This window comes from Cydia fagiglandana, chromosome 12, assembly GCF_963556715.1.
Source record: "Cydia fagiglandana chromosome 12, ilCydFagi1.1, whole genome shotgun sequence".
NCBI classification, from domain to species: domain Eukaryota; kingdom Metazoa; phylum Arthropoda; class Insecta; order Lepidoptera; family Tortricidae; genus Cydia; species Cydia fagiglandana.
Genome location: NC_085943.1, coordinates 3803336 through 3824256, shown reverse-complemented (window position 1 = coordinate 3824256; position 20921 = coordinate 3803336). Strand labels below are relative to the sequence as shown.

General features: G+C 38.9%; 1 protein-coding gene across 1 annotated transcript in view; it reads right to left on the bottom strand.

The window, feature by feature from the left end:
- Positions 1-8170: 8170 nt before the first annotated feature.
- LOC134669318 (uncharacterized) overlaps positions 8171-20921 on the bottom strand; it is a 31311-nt gene continuing 18560 nt past the window's right edge. Inside the window, exons 12-13 of the mRNA XM_063526826.1 lie at positions 9950-10006; positions 8171-8305 (exon numbers count right to left, since the gene is read on the bottom strand). Coding sequence (XP_063382896.1) covers positions 8171-8305; positions 9950-10006 — 192 coding nt within the window. The remainder of the gene's footprint in view (positions 8306-9949; positions 10007-20921) is intronic.

Sequence of the window (20921 nt, the reverse complement as noted above, 5' to 3'; positions counted from 1 at the left end):
TAGGATATCCCCATCTCTATATTTATCGCTTTTACCCATTCTTCTCCTTTACTCTCCATGTACCATCCGCGTTCATCTATCTGCAAAGTACAAACTAAGTATTTATTTGCGTACTTATTTTTGCGGTGGGAGGGTGGGAACATTAATTGCATGTAAAAAATACACAAGTTAGCACTGATTGACTAGCACGTTATCTTTTCGTGGATTAGCAAAGTAATATTTTGGTTTTAATTCTAATAGCTTGGCGGCTCCTGAGTCAAATCCACTGGTTTGCTTAAGATAAGAAACGTATCGCGTAATATATAATCGCGTAATATAACTACTTTATCCCTATGACAATTTCTGCAAGTCGCTTTAGGATACGATTATAAAAAAATTAAGGAATAACTGAAGAAATGTTTCTTCAAAAAATATATTTTTCTTATAAAAATATTAAAAAGGGGATACCCACTTTATAAATGGAATTCATTAATAAAGTGACTACGCAATTTTGCAGCTCGCTGTACACCCAGCAGCCACATTGCCTATTAATGGAATTCAGTCATAATGGTTCCTCTACACGAGGCGCTGCGCTAGCGCTCAGCCAGCGAGATGGCCATGCGATGGTTGGAACGCAACTACACGATGGCGACATTCATTTATATGAATCTATCATCGGTTTCCAAGATGGACGTGGAAGCGTTAGCCGTTGCAGCAATTTATTAATATGCCACGTACCAATATTTTCTTCAAATAATAAAAAAAATAGCGTAGAAGCTGTAGGACGAAAAACCGACACCGCGGCCATCTCGTTCCATTTCGCCGCGCCATAAGCCATCCGATACCACTACGCTGTCTACACGTTGGCCCATGATATTGGGCCAATATGATGGGCCATCGTATAGAAGAACCATAGAGTTGCACATTCGTGATTAAAAAAAAAACATCAGAACTTACAATTCCTAAATTGCTCATGACACACAGCCCATAACAAGTCTTGTTTGTTGTTTCGTCGCAATGTTTTCTAACCTCTTTTATTATTTCGTATGTTATCTTAAAATAATCGGAAAATATACATTAGTGTATGATTAAAATTATAAACTAGAATTAATGGAAACCTATGTAAATAGAAACCTGATGGTGTTTAATTATGACTCGAGTCTACAATTTATATAAGTACCTCCCGCGACACAAAATATTTTTCATCACACTTGCGAAGAAAATAAGTTTTGGCAATAATTTTATTGTATAAGCTTTTATCGCTAACTGCACTTTATTTTCACAGGCAACTATAATTGCTTACATGTATGTACATATCAGGACTTCCAGTAACAATTGTTTTCAATACTTGCTACCCATATCGGGTGTGGCAATGACAGATGCTTATAAATTATTAAGTACGCTATTAGTATGGTTAATAATAATTTAATAATAATTTCTACACATATTACAAATTAAGTTTTCTATAAGTAGGCCAAGCAATAAGAAAGTATAGAGGGAAATGCTAGGAACACAATTTTTGACTACGTAACTTTGCTTGGACTAGTTTTCTAAAATTGTATTCATTTATCTTGTAAGACTCTTCCACTGTATATAATAACATTTGTGTGTTAGCAACGACTTTAACTGTTTCATAATATAATAACCATCGAGAAAATTCTTACAACCCCAAACAGAATTAGATTGCGTTGTTTTATCACAGAGTTCCTATAGCCACCTCCTGTCTCCATCATCAGATCAGCTCGGTGGTACCTACCATTATATTGCATTGTCACCCGACTTACATATGCATGATGCAACTTTTCGACTTCATCGGAAACCTGGAAGTGGGTCGAATTTAACTTGCAAGATTTGATTACAGACCCACACACAGACAGACAATGGGACAGGTAAAACTAAGTAAAAGCTTCTAAGATAAAGCTCCATGCAAAATATAGGTGAGTTCGACTAAGATCGGACACCGGGTAATACGTATGGGCTTTATTTAATGCGCTCTTTTGTTCTGCACCCCCCTTCAGACCGCACTTGTCGCTCCTAAGTGGAAACATCCAAAAAATAAAATTTTATTTTTTGTCCGGAAATACAAATATCCTTCGCTAGTTTTCTTGAATAACTGGCAAGTTGAAGCGTTCATCATCATCATCTCAGCCAAAAGACGTCCACTGCTGAACATAGGCCTCCCCCTTGGACCTCCATTCGTACCGGTTGGAAGCGTCTCGCAACCAGCGGCTTCCGGCGGCCTTAACAAGGTCGTCCGTCCATCTTGTGGGTGGACGTCCTACGCTGCGCTTGCTAGTCCGTGGTCTTCACTCGAGCACTATTCGACCCCATCGGCCGTCTTCTCTGCGCGCAATGTGGCCTGCCCATTGCCAATTCAGCTCGTTAATCCGGTAGGCTATGTCGGTGACTTTAGTTCGTCTACGGATCTCCTCATTTCTGATTCGATCACACAGAGAACCCCGAGCATAGCCCTCTCCATAGCTCGTTGAGCGACTTTGAATTTTGAGATGAGGCTGATACCGTAAAACGGGGTCAACAGAAATCGCGGGGTGAATAGAGAAATTTTGAACATTTTCTTTCAATTTGTTATATTTAAAAACGTACATCTCTAAAATCAGATTTTTTGGAATACGTATATAGTAGACTATTTATTCTCTACATTGATACCAAAAGAAGTTAATCAAACTGCCTAAAAGTTAGATTTTTTTGACTCTAAAGGAAGGCCTTACCGCGGTAAGAAATGAAGCCTGTCTGAACTTTGTTCTAGCGGTAAATGTAGTGACATTAACGTAGTTAAAGTTAGCTAACCTGGTAATATAGTATCTGTAGTAAATAAAATCACCAATTTTCTCTATAATGAAGCATTTTTTTGCAAAAAACTATCAACATGCACTTTTACGTGAAAAAGGGGTCAATGGACACGCATATGGGGTGAATAGTTACGTCATAGGGGGTGAATAGTTACGTCATAGGGGGTGAAAAAACGCGCCTTGGGGGTTAAAAGACACGAAAAAATATTTTTGTATCAAATAACTGTTTAACAGATATATATATATACTATTTGCCAATAGAGTATCAACATAATAATGACCAAATTCGATGCCTATGACAACTAAAACTTCATATTTCTATTCACCCCTTTCGTGTGTCTATCGACCCCGTTTTAAGGATATGGAGAAAACACCCAGTTTTCTTTGATTTTCTCTGAATTTGGTGGGTCAAAATTGATTTCACAAATGCAAAATTGAAGAACTAACCAAGACTCATAAAATGACGTCTAAATTTTTACTTTTATCATTTGGATTATTGGTGAAAATCGTCCTTGAAGTTGAAAATCGTGTCTATTCACCCCGTTTTACGGTAGTGAAAGACCACGTTTCGGAGCCATAAGTCATCACTGGTAACACACATTGATTAAAGACTTTCGTCTTGAGGCACTGAGGTATGTCCGACGAAAAGATATTGCGTAGTTTCCCGAACGCTGCCCAACCGAGTTGGATTCGGCGGTTGACCTCCTTCTCGAAGTTGGACCTACCTAATTGGACTATTTGTCCTAGGTAGATGTACGAGTCAACAACTTCGAGTACCAAGTTCCCAACAGAGACTGGGATGGGCACAACATTGGCATTTGAGATAAGTTTCGTCTTGTCCATGTTCATTTTCAAGCCCACCCATTGTGAAACTCGGTTGAGGTCATCGAGCATCATGCTGAGTTCCTCCATCGACTTTGCCATGACTACGATATCGTCGGCAAACCGAAGGTGAGTGATGTATTCGCCTTTGATGTTGATGCAAAGTCCTTGCCATTCCAGGAGCTTGAAGGCGTCTTCCATTACGGCAGTAAACAGTTTCGGAGAGATAACGTCTCCCTGCCTTACGCCTCTTTGCAATGGAATCGCCTTCGTGCTCTGCTCCTGTACTCGGACCGACATGGTGGCGTTACTATACAAACACTTCAACACTTCGATGTACCGATAGTCAATATGGCATCGCTGAAGAGACTCAAACACCGCCTATGTTTCCACCGAATCGAAGGCTTTCTCATAGTCCACAAACGCTAAGCATAATGGCAAGTTATACTATTCGGTCTTCTGTATAACTTGCCGCAGCGTATGGATGTGGTCTATGGTACTATAGCCTTTTCGGAAACCGGCTTGTCCGGGAGGCTGGAAGTCATCAAGTCTGTGTTCGAGACGGTTCGTGATGACCCTTGAAAACAGCTTATAGACATGGCTCAGAAGCGTGATGGGTCTGTAGTTCTTCAATAGGCTGTTATCAGCTGTTTTGAAAAACAGCACCACCTCGCCTCTATTCCATGTTTCAGGCGTTTTGCCCTCGGACAAGACGGAATTAAAGAGCTTCTGGAGGGCTTTAAGTACCGGTGTTCCACCCGCTCTCAGAAGCTCTGAAGTGAGTCTTTGCCCGGCGCCTTGTTGTTCTTTAGCTGATTCAGGGCCATCTTAATCTCGTACAGACTGATGTCCGGGATATCTTCGGTATAATGTCGGGACAGCTTGGCTCTTGGATCTCCTACCAAGCTGTCAACGGGCTTTGCGATCGAAGTGTATAACTGTCCATAGAACCTCTCGATCTCGCCTAAAACCTCCGCTTTGCTCGACGCTATGCTGCCATCTTCCCGTTTCAGCTTCGTCAGCTGGCTTTGCCCAATAGACTTGTCCCTTGCGAACACTTTGGAGCTTTGGTTTCGCTCAATAGTCTCTTTAATACGGTTAGTATTAAAGAGACGCAGATCATGTCGCAAGGACTTAGATATACGTCTATTGAGCTGCCTATATAACTTCGCGTTATCGGGAGACTGCAACTGTAGCGAGCGTCGTTCAGCCATGAGGTTTAAGGTTTGCTTGGTCAATTTCTGAGGTCTATCTTTGCGGCGGGGTCTAAAAAACTGTGGACAGTTTCCACTAGCCCGTCGTTGATTTCGTCCACTGAAGCCAAGTTCTCTAGGCAAGCAAAGCGGTTAGAGAGCTCGAATTGAAAGCTTTCGGGGTTTTGAACATGGGCTCGAGTAGGTCAGAGCGTAGACTTCATCAGGCTGGACCTTTCAAGTTTAATATTGATATTCAGTGAGCCTCTTACGATTTGGTGATCGCTACCGGTCTTTACCCTGTTGATCACAGTGACATCACTGAATATCCGTTTATTGTCGGTCATGATGACGTCTATCTCGTTTCTCGTGGAACCGTTAGGACTCATCCAGGTCCATTTCCTGTGAGGCGGCTTCTGAAAGAAAGAGTTCATCATGAAGAGTTTCTCTCTCTCCAGAAAGTCGGCCAGCCTCTGACCCCTAGAGTTCCGTTGCCCATACCCAAATTGCCCCACTCTCAACTCATCACCGCTTCTCTTGCCCAACTTTGCGTTGAAGTCCCCCATAACAACAGTAAAGTAGGTTTTAGAAGTATATATGGCCCTACTTACGTCCTCATACATAGCTTCTACTTCATCATCGGAGTGTGACGAGGTCGGTGCGTATACCTGAATGACCTTCAGCAAATGTCTTTAGGATATTCTGAGTATTAGGTATACACAACCCTGCTCGACACACTGTCGATGGTTATTATGTTGTTTATGAGGGACTTGTGAACGAGAAACCCGACACCACCTTGGGACTGTTGGTCGCCCTCCCGGTGGTAGAGCAAGTTACCAGACTTCAGGGTTGTCGTGTCCTCCCCCTCTCTAAGGACTTCGCATAACCCTACAATATCCCAATGTAACCTGCTCAGTTCCTCTTCCATCTCGCAGATCTTTTCGTCAGTCCTCATAGTGCGTATGTTGTGTATTACCAGGGCCAGTCGTCGTCGGGGTGGGTAGCTGGATCTTCGCCGGAGATTCTTAGCACACCTGACCCCGCTAATGCCCTGACCGCTACCATAGCCAGAGCACCGGGGGTCGCTGGAACCTCGGGGCCGTGGTTTTACTGTGCTATGCATGATGGGGGGGTGTATGCCATAATCGCCACGCTTGGCAGGCGGGTTGGCGATCGCAGTCGAGTACACCGAATTTTAGTTGAAGCGTTATTTGTTTCTTTTACAGATTGCGTGTTATTTATATTAACGTGATGTGACAAATCTGTACATTTGGAATTTTGATACGATGCCTGTAGGCCGAGATCTGGTCTTATCCGAAGTGGTAAAAGATCGGATGCTAATCATCTTAAACTCTCAGGGATGCACAAACTTTATTCGTGCCACCACTATTTATGATTAAATTAGATATTAGGTAAATATGATGAATAGTAGGTAGATATTAAATCACAATAAAGCCCCCAAATCATCTAATATTGATCGCTACACTTAACTAAGTAACGCCACATACTTAATTGATCTCTAATATTTAAACAAATATGTTTCTATCTTTATAAATAATAAAAACGCAGACTGATTAAAAATGGTCGTATTCATTCCTCCACTTTCATATTATTTTATCCTCAAATCCACTTTAGTCACCTTTTTTGAACCTACCACACTTATGGTGTAAATGAACCCACGTGGCTCATTGACCCTACATGGGTTTATTGACCCCACATCTAAAGTTTGACAACCATAATTTCGTGAATATTGAGCATCATGCGCTCGTAAGATCGGACAGAAAAACTGCTAAAAAATAAACCTGGTCGGATATGATAGCCTGAATTACTGCTAAGCCAATTCTTCTATATATTAAGGCTACAAATATAATGACCACCAAATAATACTTTGGTACCCTACATAAAAAAACATGCTTACCAAAATAAAATTACTAAACACTAAAAAAATAAGGTCTAAAGATACAAAAGTACCACCGTTATAATTACGACTGCCCTTCAAATTGTATTCATATACCAAATATATTGAATGACCACCAAAAATCATTAATGATCACCAAATCTTGAAGACCAAATTAATGCGATATTTTCACCTAAATAAACCACTGTGCACTGTGACTACCAAAAAATTTATACATATATTATTACCAAATAAAGTAAACTGATGCCAAAATTACTAGCCCCTCCCGCTCAACCCCCCGTACCCCGCACCGCATACCTACCTAACTTAACCTACTTTTCTAGTTCATAACGAAATGCTACTAGAGTAGCATTTCGTTATGCTACTAGAAAAGTAAGTTAAACTGCTATCAGTTAAGTGGGTTAGGTTAGGTTAGCACTGCGACCCTTACAGAAACGAAATGGTACTATAAAAGTAGGTTTAGGTTAGATTTCAACTGCGACCCATACAGAAACGAAATGCTACTAGAAAAGTGGGTTAGGTTAGGTTTGAACTGCGACCCATACATAAACGAAATGCTACTAGAAAAGTGGGTTAGGTTAGGTTTGAACTGCGACCCTTACAGAACCAAACTGCTAATAAATGACCACCAAAATTAAAACTCCATTTTAATGGTAAATGATTATCAAATTGTTTACATTTTAGTATCCTTTTAAAGCAAATGACACCAAACTAATCATTACTAACCCAAAAATATTAAATGATAACAAAATTTGAAACTCCATTTTAATGTGAAGTGATGACCAAATTTGTACACCTTGCTATCCTATTAAAGAAAATGACACCAAACTAATAATTCTGAACTCAAAAACAGTAAATGAAGACCAATATAAAAACTTCATTGTAAAGTAAAATTATAACCAATTTTTTTACATCTTGCTATCCTATTAAAGCAAATAACTTCAAACTAATCATTGTTAACCCAACAATAATAGGCAATAACCACCGAAATTTTACCACAATTTAATAAATAAAAATTTCATGCATTATTTTATTCTCGTTATCCTATTAAATAAGTTAATCCACATTATCACCTTTTTCTAGTAGCATTTCGTGTCTGTAAGGGGCGTAGTTCTAATAACCTAACCCACATTTCTGATAGCCGGTTCTGTGAGGATCGCAGTTGTAACCTAACCTAACCCAATTTTCTAGTACAATTTCTTTTCTCTACGGGTCGCAGTTCTAACCTAACCTACCTACTTTTCTAGTAGCATTTCGTTTCATTAAGAGTCGCAATTCTAACATAACCTAACTGTTCTGATAGCGCTTCGTTTAAAAAGAACCTAACCCACTTTAAGTAGTAGTAGTAGTCACTTTATTGCACAAAACACAGGTTTACATTATATTTACAGAAATAAAGGTACATGATGATGATGATGATGATGATGATGATATCCTGTTATCCCTCATCAGGGACATAGGGCTCTCAGAAGGGATTTCCATTCTTCGCGGTCCAGCGCGGCCTCTTCCAGCTCCGCCCAGCCGAGGCCAACTGATGCCGCCTCTTTTTCCACTGTGCGCCTCCAGTGGCCTATTTTATAAAGCTACAAGTTACAATTTACAAGCGGAAGTCTCGTTCTAACACATAGGGTTAGAAAGAGACTTCCGCTTGTAAATTGTAACTTGTAGCTTTATAAAATAGGCCACAGGTGGTACGTGGGCGACCTTGTCCTCTTTTTCCGGGAATTTTCCAGGTCAGCCCTTGCTTGGATAGGTGATTGTTTGGCCTTCGTAAAACATGTCCTATCCAGCGCCATTTCCGCAGAAGTATCTCCTTAGCTAAAGGGTTTTGGCCAGTCAGTTCCCATAGTTTAACATTGGAGATGGTCCGTGGCCAGTAGACTCCTACGATTCGCCGCAAACACTTGTTTACAAACACCTGGAGTCTACTGGTTATGTCTTGCTTGACGGGCCATGTCTCGCATCCATATAGGAGGACCGACTTTACGTTCGAGTTGAAAACCCTTAGCTTGGTGCGGCGAGTGATGACTGTGGAAGTCCATAGGGGTTTCAACTGCGCATATGCGGCGCGGGCTTTATTGATGCGAGCTTCAACATCCGCTTCTGCACCTCCCAGGGGGTTCATAACACTTCCCAGATATGTAAATTTTGTTACTTCTTCAACTGGCTCCCCGTTTACTAGAATAAATGGTACATAGGCGAACTTATCGCTGTAAGGGTTCTCTAGCAGCTTTTCTATTAGCATTTCGTTTCTGTGACGATCGCAGTTCTAACCTAACCTAACCTACTTTTCTAGTAGCAGTTCGGTTTTGTTAGGATCGCAGTTCTAACCTAACCTAACCCATTTTTCTAGTAGCTATCTTTTCTGTGAAGGTCGCGCGTGACTGAATTGAGGATTTAGTCGATAGAGCGCGGCGCGTGCGGTGCCGTGTATAGGGTATTGAGCGAGAGGGGCTAGTAATTTTGGTATCATTTTACTTTATTTGGTAATAATATATGTTTACGTTTTTTGGTAATCATAGTGGTTTATTTAGGTGCTATACAGCTGGTACTTTTGTAATTTTAGACCTCATTTTTTTGAGGTCATTTTATTTGTAGCCATTGAATATTTTTGCATATTTTAAAAAATATTGAATTTTATTAATTTAATTGAACTTTAAAATATTTTTACACAGTTTTCAGTCGTGGCTGAATGGCGAAGATCGATGCCTAACCTGTCAATGACAATATGGCGGACGAATGTTTGAAATGTCACCGTACTTGATAATAATTTCGCTTATAATAAATTTTTAGATTTTTCTTCGCAAGTGAGATGAAAAACATTCTGTGTAACTCCGGGGGTAAGAATATTGTAAGCTCGAGTCTACCTATAACTTCCTCCAACCTGCGGCTGTCGGGAATTATAGGTAGACCTCGCTTACAAAATGTCACTTAACCCCCACGTTTCACAATGTACTATTCTACTTAAGAATCACAAGCTCGTACGATCGTTATACGAAACCGGACAAGTGCGAGTCGGACTCGCCCTCCGAGGGTTCCGTACTTTTTAGTATTTGTTGTTATAGCGGCAACAGAAATATATCATCTTTGAAAATTTCAACCACGGTCCATGAGATATGGTCTGGTGACAGACAGACAGTAGGAATCTTAGTTATAGGATCCCGTTGTTACCCTTTGGGTACGAAACCCTAAAAAGTGTTTCAAGATGTTTATTTTCAATCCATTACCAAGGGTTTCTTCTCTCCGGGCTCCGTCTCCTTCCCGTTGTCTTTTTTATGTAATACCTATAAACATAAAAAATATTAACATTATTAACGCATTCTACTTACAAAATATAGAAAACTGGATGTCCCACAAATTATATCCAGAAAACCATTTGTATTGAATAAAAAGTTACATAGAGACACAGACAAGACATCCTCCAGACTGAGCATAGTGCTCTACCCCCTCTGCCACAAATACGTTAGTTTTACTCCATTTTTGAGTCGAAAGTGTCTTTGTGTGACGTCCATGTCTTTGAACGGACCAATCACGGCAAGGGACCTCGCTCACCTCGACCCCACACCAAAGAGTAAAGTAAGTAATATAGATAAAGAGAGCCCTCTTAAAGCATTTTATGGAACCTCATTTGAAAGCACCATCTCTGATTTGCTTCCGAAACTACCTATGAATGTGTGTGTGCACGTCTACATATGCCTCCGTATGTGTACTTTCGTCCTACATAATATTAGTCTACTTGGGCGGTTTACAAGTCAAATATTTTGTTTAATTTCTTGTAACTTATAAAAGGTTTTTGATTACAAGATATCAAACAAATAGAATGACTCGAAACCGCCCAAGTAGACCTAATATTATGTAAAAAAGGTTTTAAAGAATGGAATGAATATAACAAAAACATAATAGTAAGTAATAGTATAGTAGATTGTTAACCAAGGGTGGAAAGGCACCCATTTCTGTCGAGGTAGTTTGGCGCTCTCACTGCGTTCGAGCGCCAAACTACCTCGACAGAAATGGTGCCTTTCACCCGAGTTAAACACTCTACTTTTCATATCGAATGCGAGGAAACCAAACAAGACAAGGCAATTTCGCAAAATCAGTAATGGAAGTACCTAATAGATCTACGGCCATGATTTATTTTCCTTAGGACTTACTTGCAATCGGAGACTTTACAGGTGTGATTAATAACCCCTAGCGAAAATAATTTAGATTGCAATATTTACGAAAACACACATTATTTAACAAACTGCAGTAATTTTTAAATGATTTGTTCATTATAGTATGAAAATCAGCGGAATGGCCTCTTACTTTTTAATTTTATACTTTTTCGTTCTAAAAGCCGCAACAGACTACCGGACCGCACCGCGACCTTGGTGCGCCGCACCACGTAATAACATAATAAAAGTATTTTAAATATTAAATTACAATTTAATTAATAATATAAGTAATTTTTTCTTGTATTTTATTTTATTTTCATGAATATAGTGCTAAATATCTTTAAAAATCATTTTAATATCGTACAAACGTTTAAATGTGGCTGTATAAGATTCTGCCTTTGCCCATTTACGCAAGTGTAAGGTTTAAAAAAATATTTTTGGTGTATTCCTTTTGGTTCCCGCCTTATGAAATCGAGTAAATAGAATTTAACGAAATAAATCAAGAATAATTTTTATTTTGTTTTTAACAATTCACTTATATCATTTTTTATAAAAAAAGAATCAACGTGGGATTAATAAAATTAAACAATTACCAATTGAGGAAATAAAGACACTATTTTTCCATTTTGTTTCCACCCAGTTGTTCGTGGGACGGGGACGCAGAGGAGTACACCACTTTTCTGCACTAGAGCATAAACGTATCACTTTCTGCGCACCTTTTAGAACAACAACGACCCACTTTCAGAGCATGAGATATGAAATAGTACATTTCGATGCTAGTGCGGAAGGTATGTCATTACTTCACGAGTACCGAGATATCTTGCCACGAGCCGCAGGCGAGTGGCAAGACTCGGGACGAGTGAAGAATGACATTTCCGCACGTGTATCGAACGACGTTTTTTAATACAGTTGCGAAAAAATAAGAAAAACATTGTTAATCGTACACTAAACAAAAAAGGTAACAGTGACAGCTCGGTTAGACGTCGTCTTTAAGTATATTATATCTATGGGCGTTTGACAGCTATTCCGTTCCATTCAGTCAACTTATTAAGAACGGAATTTTCAATATTGAATATTAAAAAATAAACGTGTTATAATGACGAAGAGGTAAGTAATTAAATATGAAATATGTAATATTTTTCGTATTCTTACATTAACGGTAGGTTTTTATGCTGATTACGACGTTTAAAGGAAAATAATATTAACACTCATCAATAAGTAGTCGTGAATTGGAACAAATATAAATTTAAAAAAATTGGAAAAGTAAAAAGCACTAGTTCGAGATAACCAACTTTCCGCACGCTAAACAGCTACGTAAAGTAGCACTTTTTGAGCAACTGTATTAAAAAAGTATTTTATTGCCTTCAATTTGGTATATACAGATAGTACCTATTAATAGCAGGAATCTACCGCTTGCAGCACGTAGTGATTAAATTCTCTTGGCTTGCAGCTTCTCTACGAGTCGAGCGACTCAATATCCATTTTCTTTGCAATAATTGTCACATTAGAAGATTTACGGGTAATACGCCACGCCACGGTCTGTAGCTCCGTTTACTCCAGATATTCTTTAAAACACGTGAGTAATGATGTCATAATTCGGATCCATCTTGTAACTGAAGAATTCCAGGCGTATCTACATATGTATTAGGTATCTATTGTCTAACCAGGTACCTCCATAATATGCGCTCCTGTTCCTTACGAGTGTCTTTAGTGGAATCAAGACGCACGATTTTTTGCAGAATGTCATAGGACATGTTTGTCGTGAAAATTAAAATTGCACTATTATAGTTTCGAACTTATAACTAAGGTCAATATCAATATCATTTATGTATTTGATTGTTATATCATTTTCCCCATTCTCTTTTCTGTTACTAAGCTGTTGACGCAGTAGTTTGAGGTGGTTCTGTTGGGTGGGTGTTAGATCCGCGTAGACTTTAATTTCTTTATTCTCGATTTTATCCCTATTTCGCATCAATTGTTTTGGTATTTGCACGCAATCGAAGTAAACTTTAAGGGGTCGGATTTTAGTTGGGTTAAATTTCCCCAGACGCATGAGCTTTTGCGGGGCTGGCATGTTATCCATGATAGATCCGGTTATACTAAGAACTTCATTTTTATCATGCTCCTGCTTTTGTTCAGAATTTCCCTCTTCTAGTTCAGCTATCCCGTAAATGATTATATTTTTTGCTCGATTGGTGCGGTCATTGATCTCCCTTATTAATGTTTCATCCTCGCAGGAGCGCGCATTTTTGATGTCACAAGAAATGCTGTTTTTAAGGCTATTCATGTCATCTTGTAAGTTCTTAACTTTTTCATCCGTTATAGAAGTGTGCTGTTTAAGATCTGAGATCTCTTGTCTAATTTCATTGTTGTCCGCAACGAGGTTTTCTGTTGTTTGTTGTAAAGTGTCTACTTTTGTTTTTATTTGGGTCATAATTATCATCATGCAAAGTGTTTAAGATTTTTTTTTGATTTTCAGAAAATGCTTTGAACATTGATGTCATTTCTTCTCTAAAAGATTTTAATTCGTTTGTCCAAGTACAATCCGGCCCTGGTGGCTGTTTTCGTTTTCGCAGTGTGACTTGCATGTCTTGTATGTCTGTATCGTCGATTTCTTGCAAATTCGAAAGGTCCGGTTGTGAACCCATTTTCAAATAAAGTTATGGTTTATTAATTTATGCAATTACGCGAAGCGGTCGGCGTTAGAGGGAGTTAAAAAATAACAACCGTCCTCTTTCCTCCAGGTGATTAGTGGTAAGGCACTGGTCCCATCGCGAGCTAGTAAGCTATGAGCTATCGGCTATAAACACGAACAAAAGATAAGCACTCCCGTGTAAATAAAAGAGACACGGCGATATTTATAGTTACTCGCCCAGCCGTGAGCTATAAATATCGCCGTGTCTCTTTTATTTACACGGGAGTGCTTATCTTTTGTTCGTGTTTATAGCCGATAGCTCATAGCTTACTAGCTCGCGGTGGGACCAGTGCCTAATTGCGCACTTTTAAAGAGGCGTTACTAAGCTTTTATGGAGTTTGACAGTGCACAACGTTGTATGGGGACCTTGCACTTTGAGACTATGTGCTGAAACTTGGCACAGTTGATTATTAGCTGGTCTTGAGCAGATACAGACCGGTAGACATCGAGAACCACGTCTCATTTAGTGGGGGGGGGGGGGAAGTTCGACGCCGCCGCGCTTCACTTGGAGCAACATTTCTCTAAAAATATACCTATTAGGGCATGTGATATATCATTTTCGGATAAATTAAGGATGAGAAATCTAGTTTTGGAACTAGAACAATGCACTTTCTAACAAAAAAAACCGTAAAGTAGAAAATACTAAAAAACGTATTTGTGATTTTTTCATAATAACCAATTTTTTTTTAAAGTGTAGCAGGAATCTGAAAACAATAAATACAGTTGTAAAGCTACACTTATTACGTTTAAGAAAATATATAGTTTATTATACAAAACTATTGATAAATGGGAGATAAAAAATAATATTAAGCGTGGGTCAGAGTGATCTCAATACAAAATACTATGAATGTGGAAAGTTACTTATAATTTGTTCTACAATCGTTTATTTTTTTTAGTTTTTCGAAAATAACTCGTGAACATTAGCCCACAGAAAAAAAAAATCTTTTACATAAATAATCTGTTTTAGATTTCTTATAAAGTAAGTGCTACTTTTTTTCGCTAAGATCAATATTTAAAAAGAATATTGAAGGGAGAAAATAAATACTAAGGTCCCCTTTTTTAGTCATTCGTAAATAACTCGTAAAGGATCGCCAATAGCAAAAAATATATTTATACATGAATAATTAGCATAAAATTTCCTACAAAAAATGTTATTCAAACTTTTTGGCTAGGATCAATATTTAAAAAATAAATTAATTAAAAAATTTAAAACACGACTGCTGCATTTTAAATCGAACTGAAAAGCGAAAAATAATGTTAATATGTTAGTCACATAATTTTATGAATCTAAATTGGAATGTAAATATACACTCACGGTCATTCACAGTAAGTATAAAGGCCTATGTACATTAATGACCGTGACTGTAGGTACGTGTACATTTAATTTCAATCGCAGTCGGGGGACCTTGATGTACCTAAGTGCATCTCAATCAAAAGGTCCAGGTGAGTGTATATTTACATTCCAATTTAGATTCATAAAATTATGTGACTAACATATTAACATTATTTTTAGCTTTTCAGTTCGATTTAAAATGCAGCAGTCGTGTTTTAAATTTTTTAATTAATTTATTTTATTTTAAACATTTTAGTGAAAAAACTAAGTAAAACTACCATTTATAAAGATTTCTCCCGGCCATTTAGTTTGTCCACAAAGTTCTTTTTATGTGGATAGGTATTAGCTCCTAAGGACTGGGACCTTCTAAAGGCAGGGACACACTTATTACGGGCGTCTTTTCTGTGGATAATATGTGAATGTGTTCACAATGTGGGACATTTGATATTTGATATTAAATATAGCTTCTTAACTTCTTAAAAAGAAGTGGAATTTTGAATTGTAATGGCCATGAGGGTTTGAAGGTCCACAATAAAGACTCATAATGTTAACTGTCACTAAAAAAGTTTTTGACCCAATTATCTTCGTCGCAACTTCAGCACGACGACGCACACATGGCCTTTGGCAAAATAGCACCAATTCAAAGATCAATAATGACAGACTGCATGTAAAAAGGCCTATTCGACGCTAATATTTTTAACCCTTAATCAAACGGAACACTTTTTATGAGATTTTTGAAAACTGACAATGGTTTTTAGGTAATTTGGGTCCGTAGATTACGAAAAAATATATAAAAAGAATTTTAGTGGGGGGAAAGGGGGGTTTTGCGGTGGGAAATAATTTTCCGTTATCCGTAACGGAATAGCAAAATTTTGAATGAAGTGGGAAATAGTTTCCCATTGTTTGATACGGTTACGAACTTTTTACTAGTTAGTAGATCCCCCCGGCTTTGCTTGGAATTCAAGTATGATCCTTTAACGTTATCTTCAAAAATCAAAGAAATAAATAAAAGAAAAAAGAAAACAAAAACAGCCACAGATATTTTTGTGTAACAGGCATGTATTTTTATTTATGGAAACCATTTAAATTTTAGGTGGAGAACAAACACTGGGAAATAATTTCCCACTTGATAAAACCTACCAATTTTTTTGTGAATCGTACGTTCTGGAACAAACAATGGGAAATAATTACCCACTTACTAAAACCTTAAATCTTGGCTAAATCATATCGTTATCACAATTCTTTTCAAAAAAAACACAGGGAAAATAAGTCTAGTTTATGATAGTATTCAGTGTATGCACTTACAAGATTTTTTTTCGCACTTAACCTCAAAACACTAAAAAAATTTACGTTATTGCAAAAAAAATCATAACAACTGCCATCGACTTTGATGTAGGTATGGTCATAAATGGCGGCCATTAGAAAAGTGTTGCCATTTTTCAAATTCAAAATGTTACTAAGATTTTAAATGTATGGTTGGTATCGCTGAGTGCTGCCTTTAAAAAGATAAAAAATATTTCGTAAATTAGAATGAAGTGGGAAATAATTTCCCGATATTTGATTAAGGGTTAAGTGTTAGTACCTATTTACCTACATTCAAATGTGCAATGTAGGCTGTCTACGTATAGAAAAATAAACTGTCTGTCAATCGGAAGTCGTCAATATATTCACATGTGCTATTTTACATTCGTGCTTATTTCAGTAGTTAAATCCCTATTTTACACTGGCGACGAAAGGAAATAAGGAAAAGCGTGTTTGCGGTAATTTATTCTCACCATACATATATAAAATAAAAAGGACGAGCCTGGGGCGGTGACGGTGTGTTCGGTGAAGAAACATTTGGCGATGGTGGCGCGCTAGGTAAAGCATCTTGAAAAATAGGCGACCCAGGTGGTGACTTAGAGGGAGAAACGCTCGGTTGAGACGCATGCTCCGGAAACACCACCATGTCTGACGTCGATCCCACCGACCGCCCGACTGAGTCCGTCCGGGTCTCCATTTCAAGACCGTCATCGTCAGGGTCATTTGTTACATTAAGTTTACGAACTCTTTCATTATTAGGATTTGTACGGATATCAGGTTCTAAAGTTTCTGGAACGGGATATACATGAGACTGTCTACCCGATCGCCGCTTTAATTGATCGACATGTCTATGTACCACTGACCCATCAGCCCCCTTGACGCTATAATCACCCCACCCGGTTCTATGCACTATTTGACCTGGGGCCCATTTTTTCCACCTTAAGGTATTGCCTGTACCAAACCTCTTCTTGTAACCCTAGTTCCCTATGTGCTCCTCCCGCAGCTAACTTCTGCCGTTGCTGCGCCTGACGCACCACGGCCCTAGTGTCGGGCTTCAAAGTGTCGAGCTTGGTACGAAGACTCCTACCCTGAAGTAATATGGCTGGACTTTGGCCGGTAGTGGGGTGAACCGTATTTCTATAATATAACAAATAAGTCCATAGAGCCTTATTTACATCATTTTTTTCATAAATAGCTTTTTTGATTACTCTCTTTAGAGTTTTTACCGTAACTTCAGCCAGACCGTTTGAAGCTGGATGATAAGGTGCAGAAAAAATATGTTCGATACCGAGTCCCTGGCTGAAATTTTGCATTTCGGTACTAGAGAACCACTGTAGGTACATGTGTTAAAATACATAAGCTGAAGACCGACCTCCGCGTAAGGTGAAGGGCTAGGGATTCTAGCAATTCCTGCAATTTCTTCAAATATCTGACCAAGTTCCGCGAGTACTAACCTCCCGCAGCTCGGTCTTCAGCCTTGCGTGGAATTGCGACTTCTCAATTATGATACTTGGGGAAATTGTAGAAAGCGCGTACCTGTCGGACGCTCCGGGCCTTCGGCTTTACGCGGAGTTCGATCTACGGGCTTCGCATTTAGACACTGGCTATGCCCGACCCTTTTTGTACGAGGGCGCCGAAGCCGCCCGACTTTGGAACGCGTGCATCGCGCCACATACGTCGGGCTAAGCCCCACGCTTTAAGTATGAGGGCGCCAAAGGCGCCCGGATATGGTAAGCGTATAGCGTGTCACGTACGTCGGGCTACGCCCAACTCTCTTAGTATGAGGGCGCCTCGACTTTGGAATGCGTACAGCGCGCCATATACGTCGGGCTAAGCCCGACGCTTTGAGTATGAGGGCGCCGAAGGCGCCCGGCTTTGGTAAGCGTACCTACAGCGTGTGACGTACGTCAGGCTACGCCCGACTCTTTCAGTATGAGGGCGCCGAAGGCGCCCGGTTTTGGAACGCATACAGCGCGCCACGTACGTCGGGCTACGGGTATGAGGACGCCGACAGCGCCCGGGTTTGGTAAGCGTACAGCGCACCACGTACGTCGGGCTACGCCCGACGCTTTGAGTATGAGGGCGCCGAAGGCGCCCGGCTTTGGTAAGCGTAAAACATGTCACAACGTCGGGCTACGCCCGACTCTTTTAGTATGAGAACGTCGAAGGCGCCTGGTTTTGGACCACGTGCAGCGCGCCACGTATGTCGTGCTATGCCCCACTCTTTTAGTATTATTCAAACTCTATCGCTTAAATCGAAGTTCACACGTTTAGATTTCAATAGGGCGATTTAGTTCCTAAAATTACTTTATAAAAATATACCTATACAAGTCATATTGATGATTTGTATATATTTTTATGATCAGCGGTAAATACCCTTTTATTTGATAGCTCACTAAATAAGATAGAAGAATTTATTTTTCTTAGCACATTTTGTAAATCCTTATTTAACCAAAATAAGATTTAAGCGCGTATTTTGCATATATATTTTAAATCGCCTTTCAAAGCCCTTCATTTTGAGACCCCACTCGATAGGTTTGCAAGATTTTTTTTTCTAAACGTCATTCAATATTGTGTATTACGTCCGCCATGTTGGTTTTATAATGACGTTATATAGCCTATGTTACCCGGGATGACGTAAGGATTCTAATGACATATCATACATCTAAATCGGGTAAGGCATTCAGAAGTTATGGTGGAATAAAGAAACTCACATAAATAAATATATAAATACATACAAACATGAACGCTGAACACAATACACTCTTTTTGTTTGGGCAGTCGTGTAAAAAGGGGACCTTGGAATTTATTTTCTCTCTTTAATATCGTTTTTAATATTGATCCTAGCCAAAAAGTTTTAATAACCTTTTATATAGGAAATTTTATGCTAATTATTAATCTACTAAAATTTTTTTTGCTATTAGCCATCGTTTACGAGTTACTTACGAATGACTAAAAAAGGGGACCTAAGTATTTATTTTCTCCCTTCAATATTTTTTTTTAATATTGATTGTAGCGAAAAACAGTAGCACTTATTTTATAAGAAATCTGAAACAGATTATTTACGTAAAAGATTTTATTTGCTGTGGGCTACCGTTTACGAGTTATTTACGAAAAACTAAAAAAAATAAACGATTGTAGAACAAATTATAAGTAACTTTCCCACATTCATAGTATTTTGTATTGAGATCACTCTGACCCACGCTTATTATTATTTTTTATCTCCCATTTATCAACAGTTTTGTATAATAAACTATATATTTTCTTAAACGTAATAAATGTAGCTTTACAACGGTTTTTTTTTGGTTTCAGATTCCTGCTACACTTTTAAAAAAATTGGTAATTATGAAAAAATCACAAATACGTTTTTTAGTCTTTTCGACTTTACGCTTTTTAGGGTTCCGTACCTCAAAAGGAAAAAACGGAACCCTTATAGGATCACTCGTGCGTCTGTCTGTCCGTCCGTCTGTCACAGCCAATTTGCTCCGAAACTACTGGACCAATTAAGTTGAAATTTGGTACACATATGTAAGTCTGTGACCCAAAGACGAATATGTAACGTCAACAAAAATTAATTTTAAACATAAGGGCTACTTTTGAGGGGTAAAAGATAAAATTTAAAAACAAAGTTTTGCAAACTATATCGTGTTACATATCAAACGAAAGAGCTCATTGTGAGAATCTCAAATATATTTTTTTTATCAATTTGCGATAAAAAGTTTAGAAGTTATTCAAGAAAATAGACAAAAAATGACCATTCCCCCCCCTCTATCTCCGAAACTACAGGATCTAAAATTCTGAAAAAAATACACAAAATAGTCCTTTACCTAAAGATGACAGGAAAACCCATTAGAAATCTACAGTCAAGCGTGAGTCGGATTTAAGAACAAAAATGCGGTTTAGGTTTTTTAGGGACACAGCTGCAATGGTTTAAGTGAAAAGTGATGTAGACAGTTATTGCGAAGGCCCTAGGCCGATATCCGCATAAGGCCGAAGGCTCGAAGCGTCCCGAAGAGGCGTGCCATTCCGACTCACGCTTGAAGCTAATTTCAAGCGTGAGTCGGAATGACGACAAAAAATGCGACTATAGTTAGACCGTAAAAAGTCTGCAGCGATTTTGATAGCCCACGCAGTGTCATATTAAACGTCAAACTTCTATGAAATTATGACGTATTAATAACACTTACACTGCGTGGGCTATCAAATCCGCTGCAGACTTTTATTGGTGTGACTATAGGCTGTATCTGGCACACAGCCGCATTGGTACAAGTGTAGTACTGATTGATTGGGTTACTATTGTTACGTGTTTTAAAAAGCACTATACAGGTTGGCCAAAAAATTAACTAAGTGTAACCCCGAAATTGCGAGGAAAGATTTGGCTGTTTCATACATTTTGGCTGGTCCGTTTTCAATGGGAGGATACATTTTTTTCGCGATTTCGGGGTTGGTCCCATAGTAAAAGTTGTAAAGCTCAGTATAATCCGAAAACCTCCCCGGCTACGGGAATGCACTTATTTTTTGGCCACCCTGTAGGTATTATCTCTCTTCGGCCTTCGATTTTAAAACACTTGCGGAAGTTGTAGAAAGCGTGACCCGTCGTCGGACGCTCCGAGCTATCAGCCCTAGGCGGAGCTCGGTCTTCACCTTCAGTCTTCGCATTTGGACACTTGTACTACCTACTGTTCGGCATTTAATCTTCCTATCTAAGCTACTTT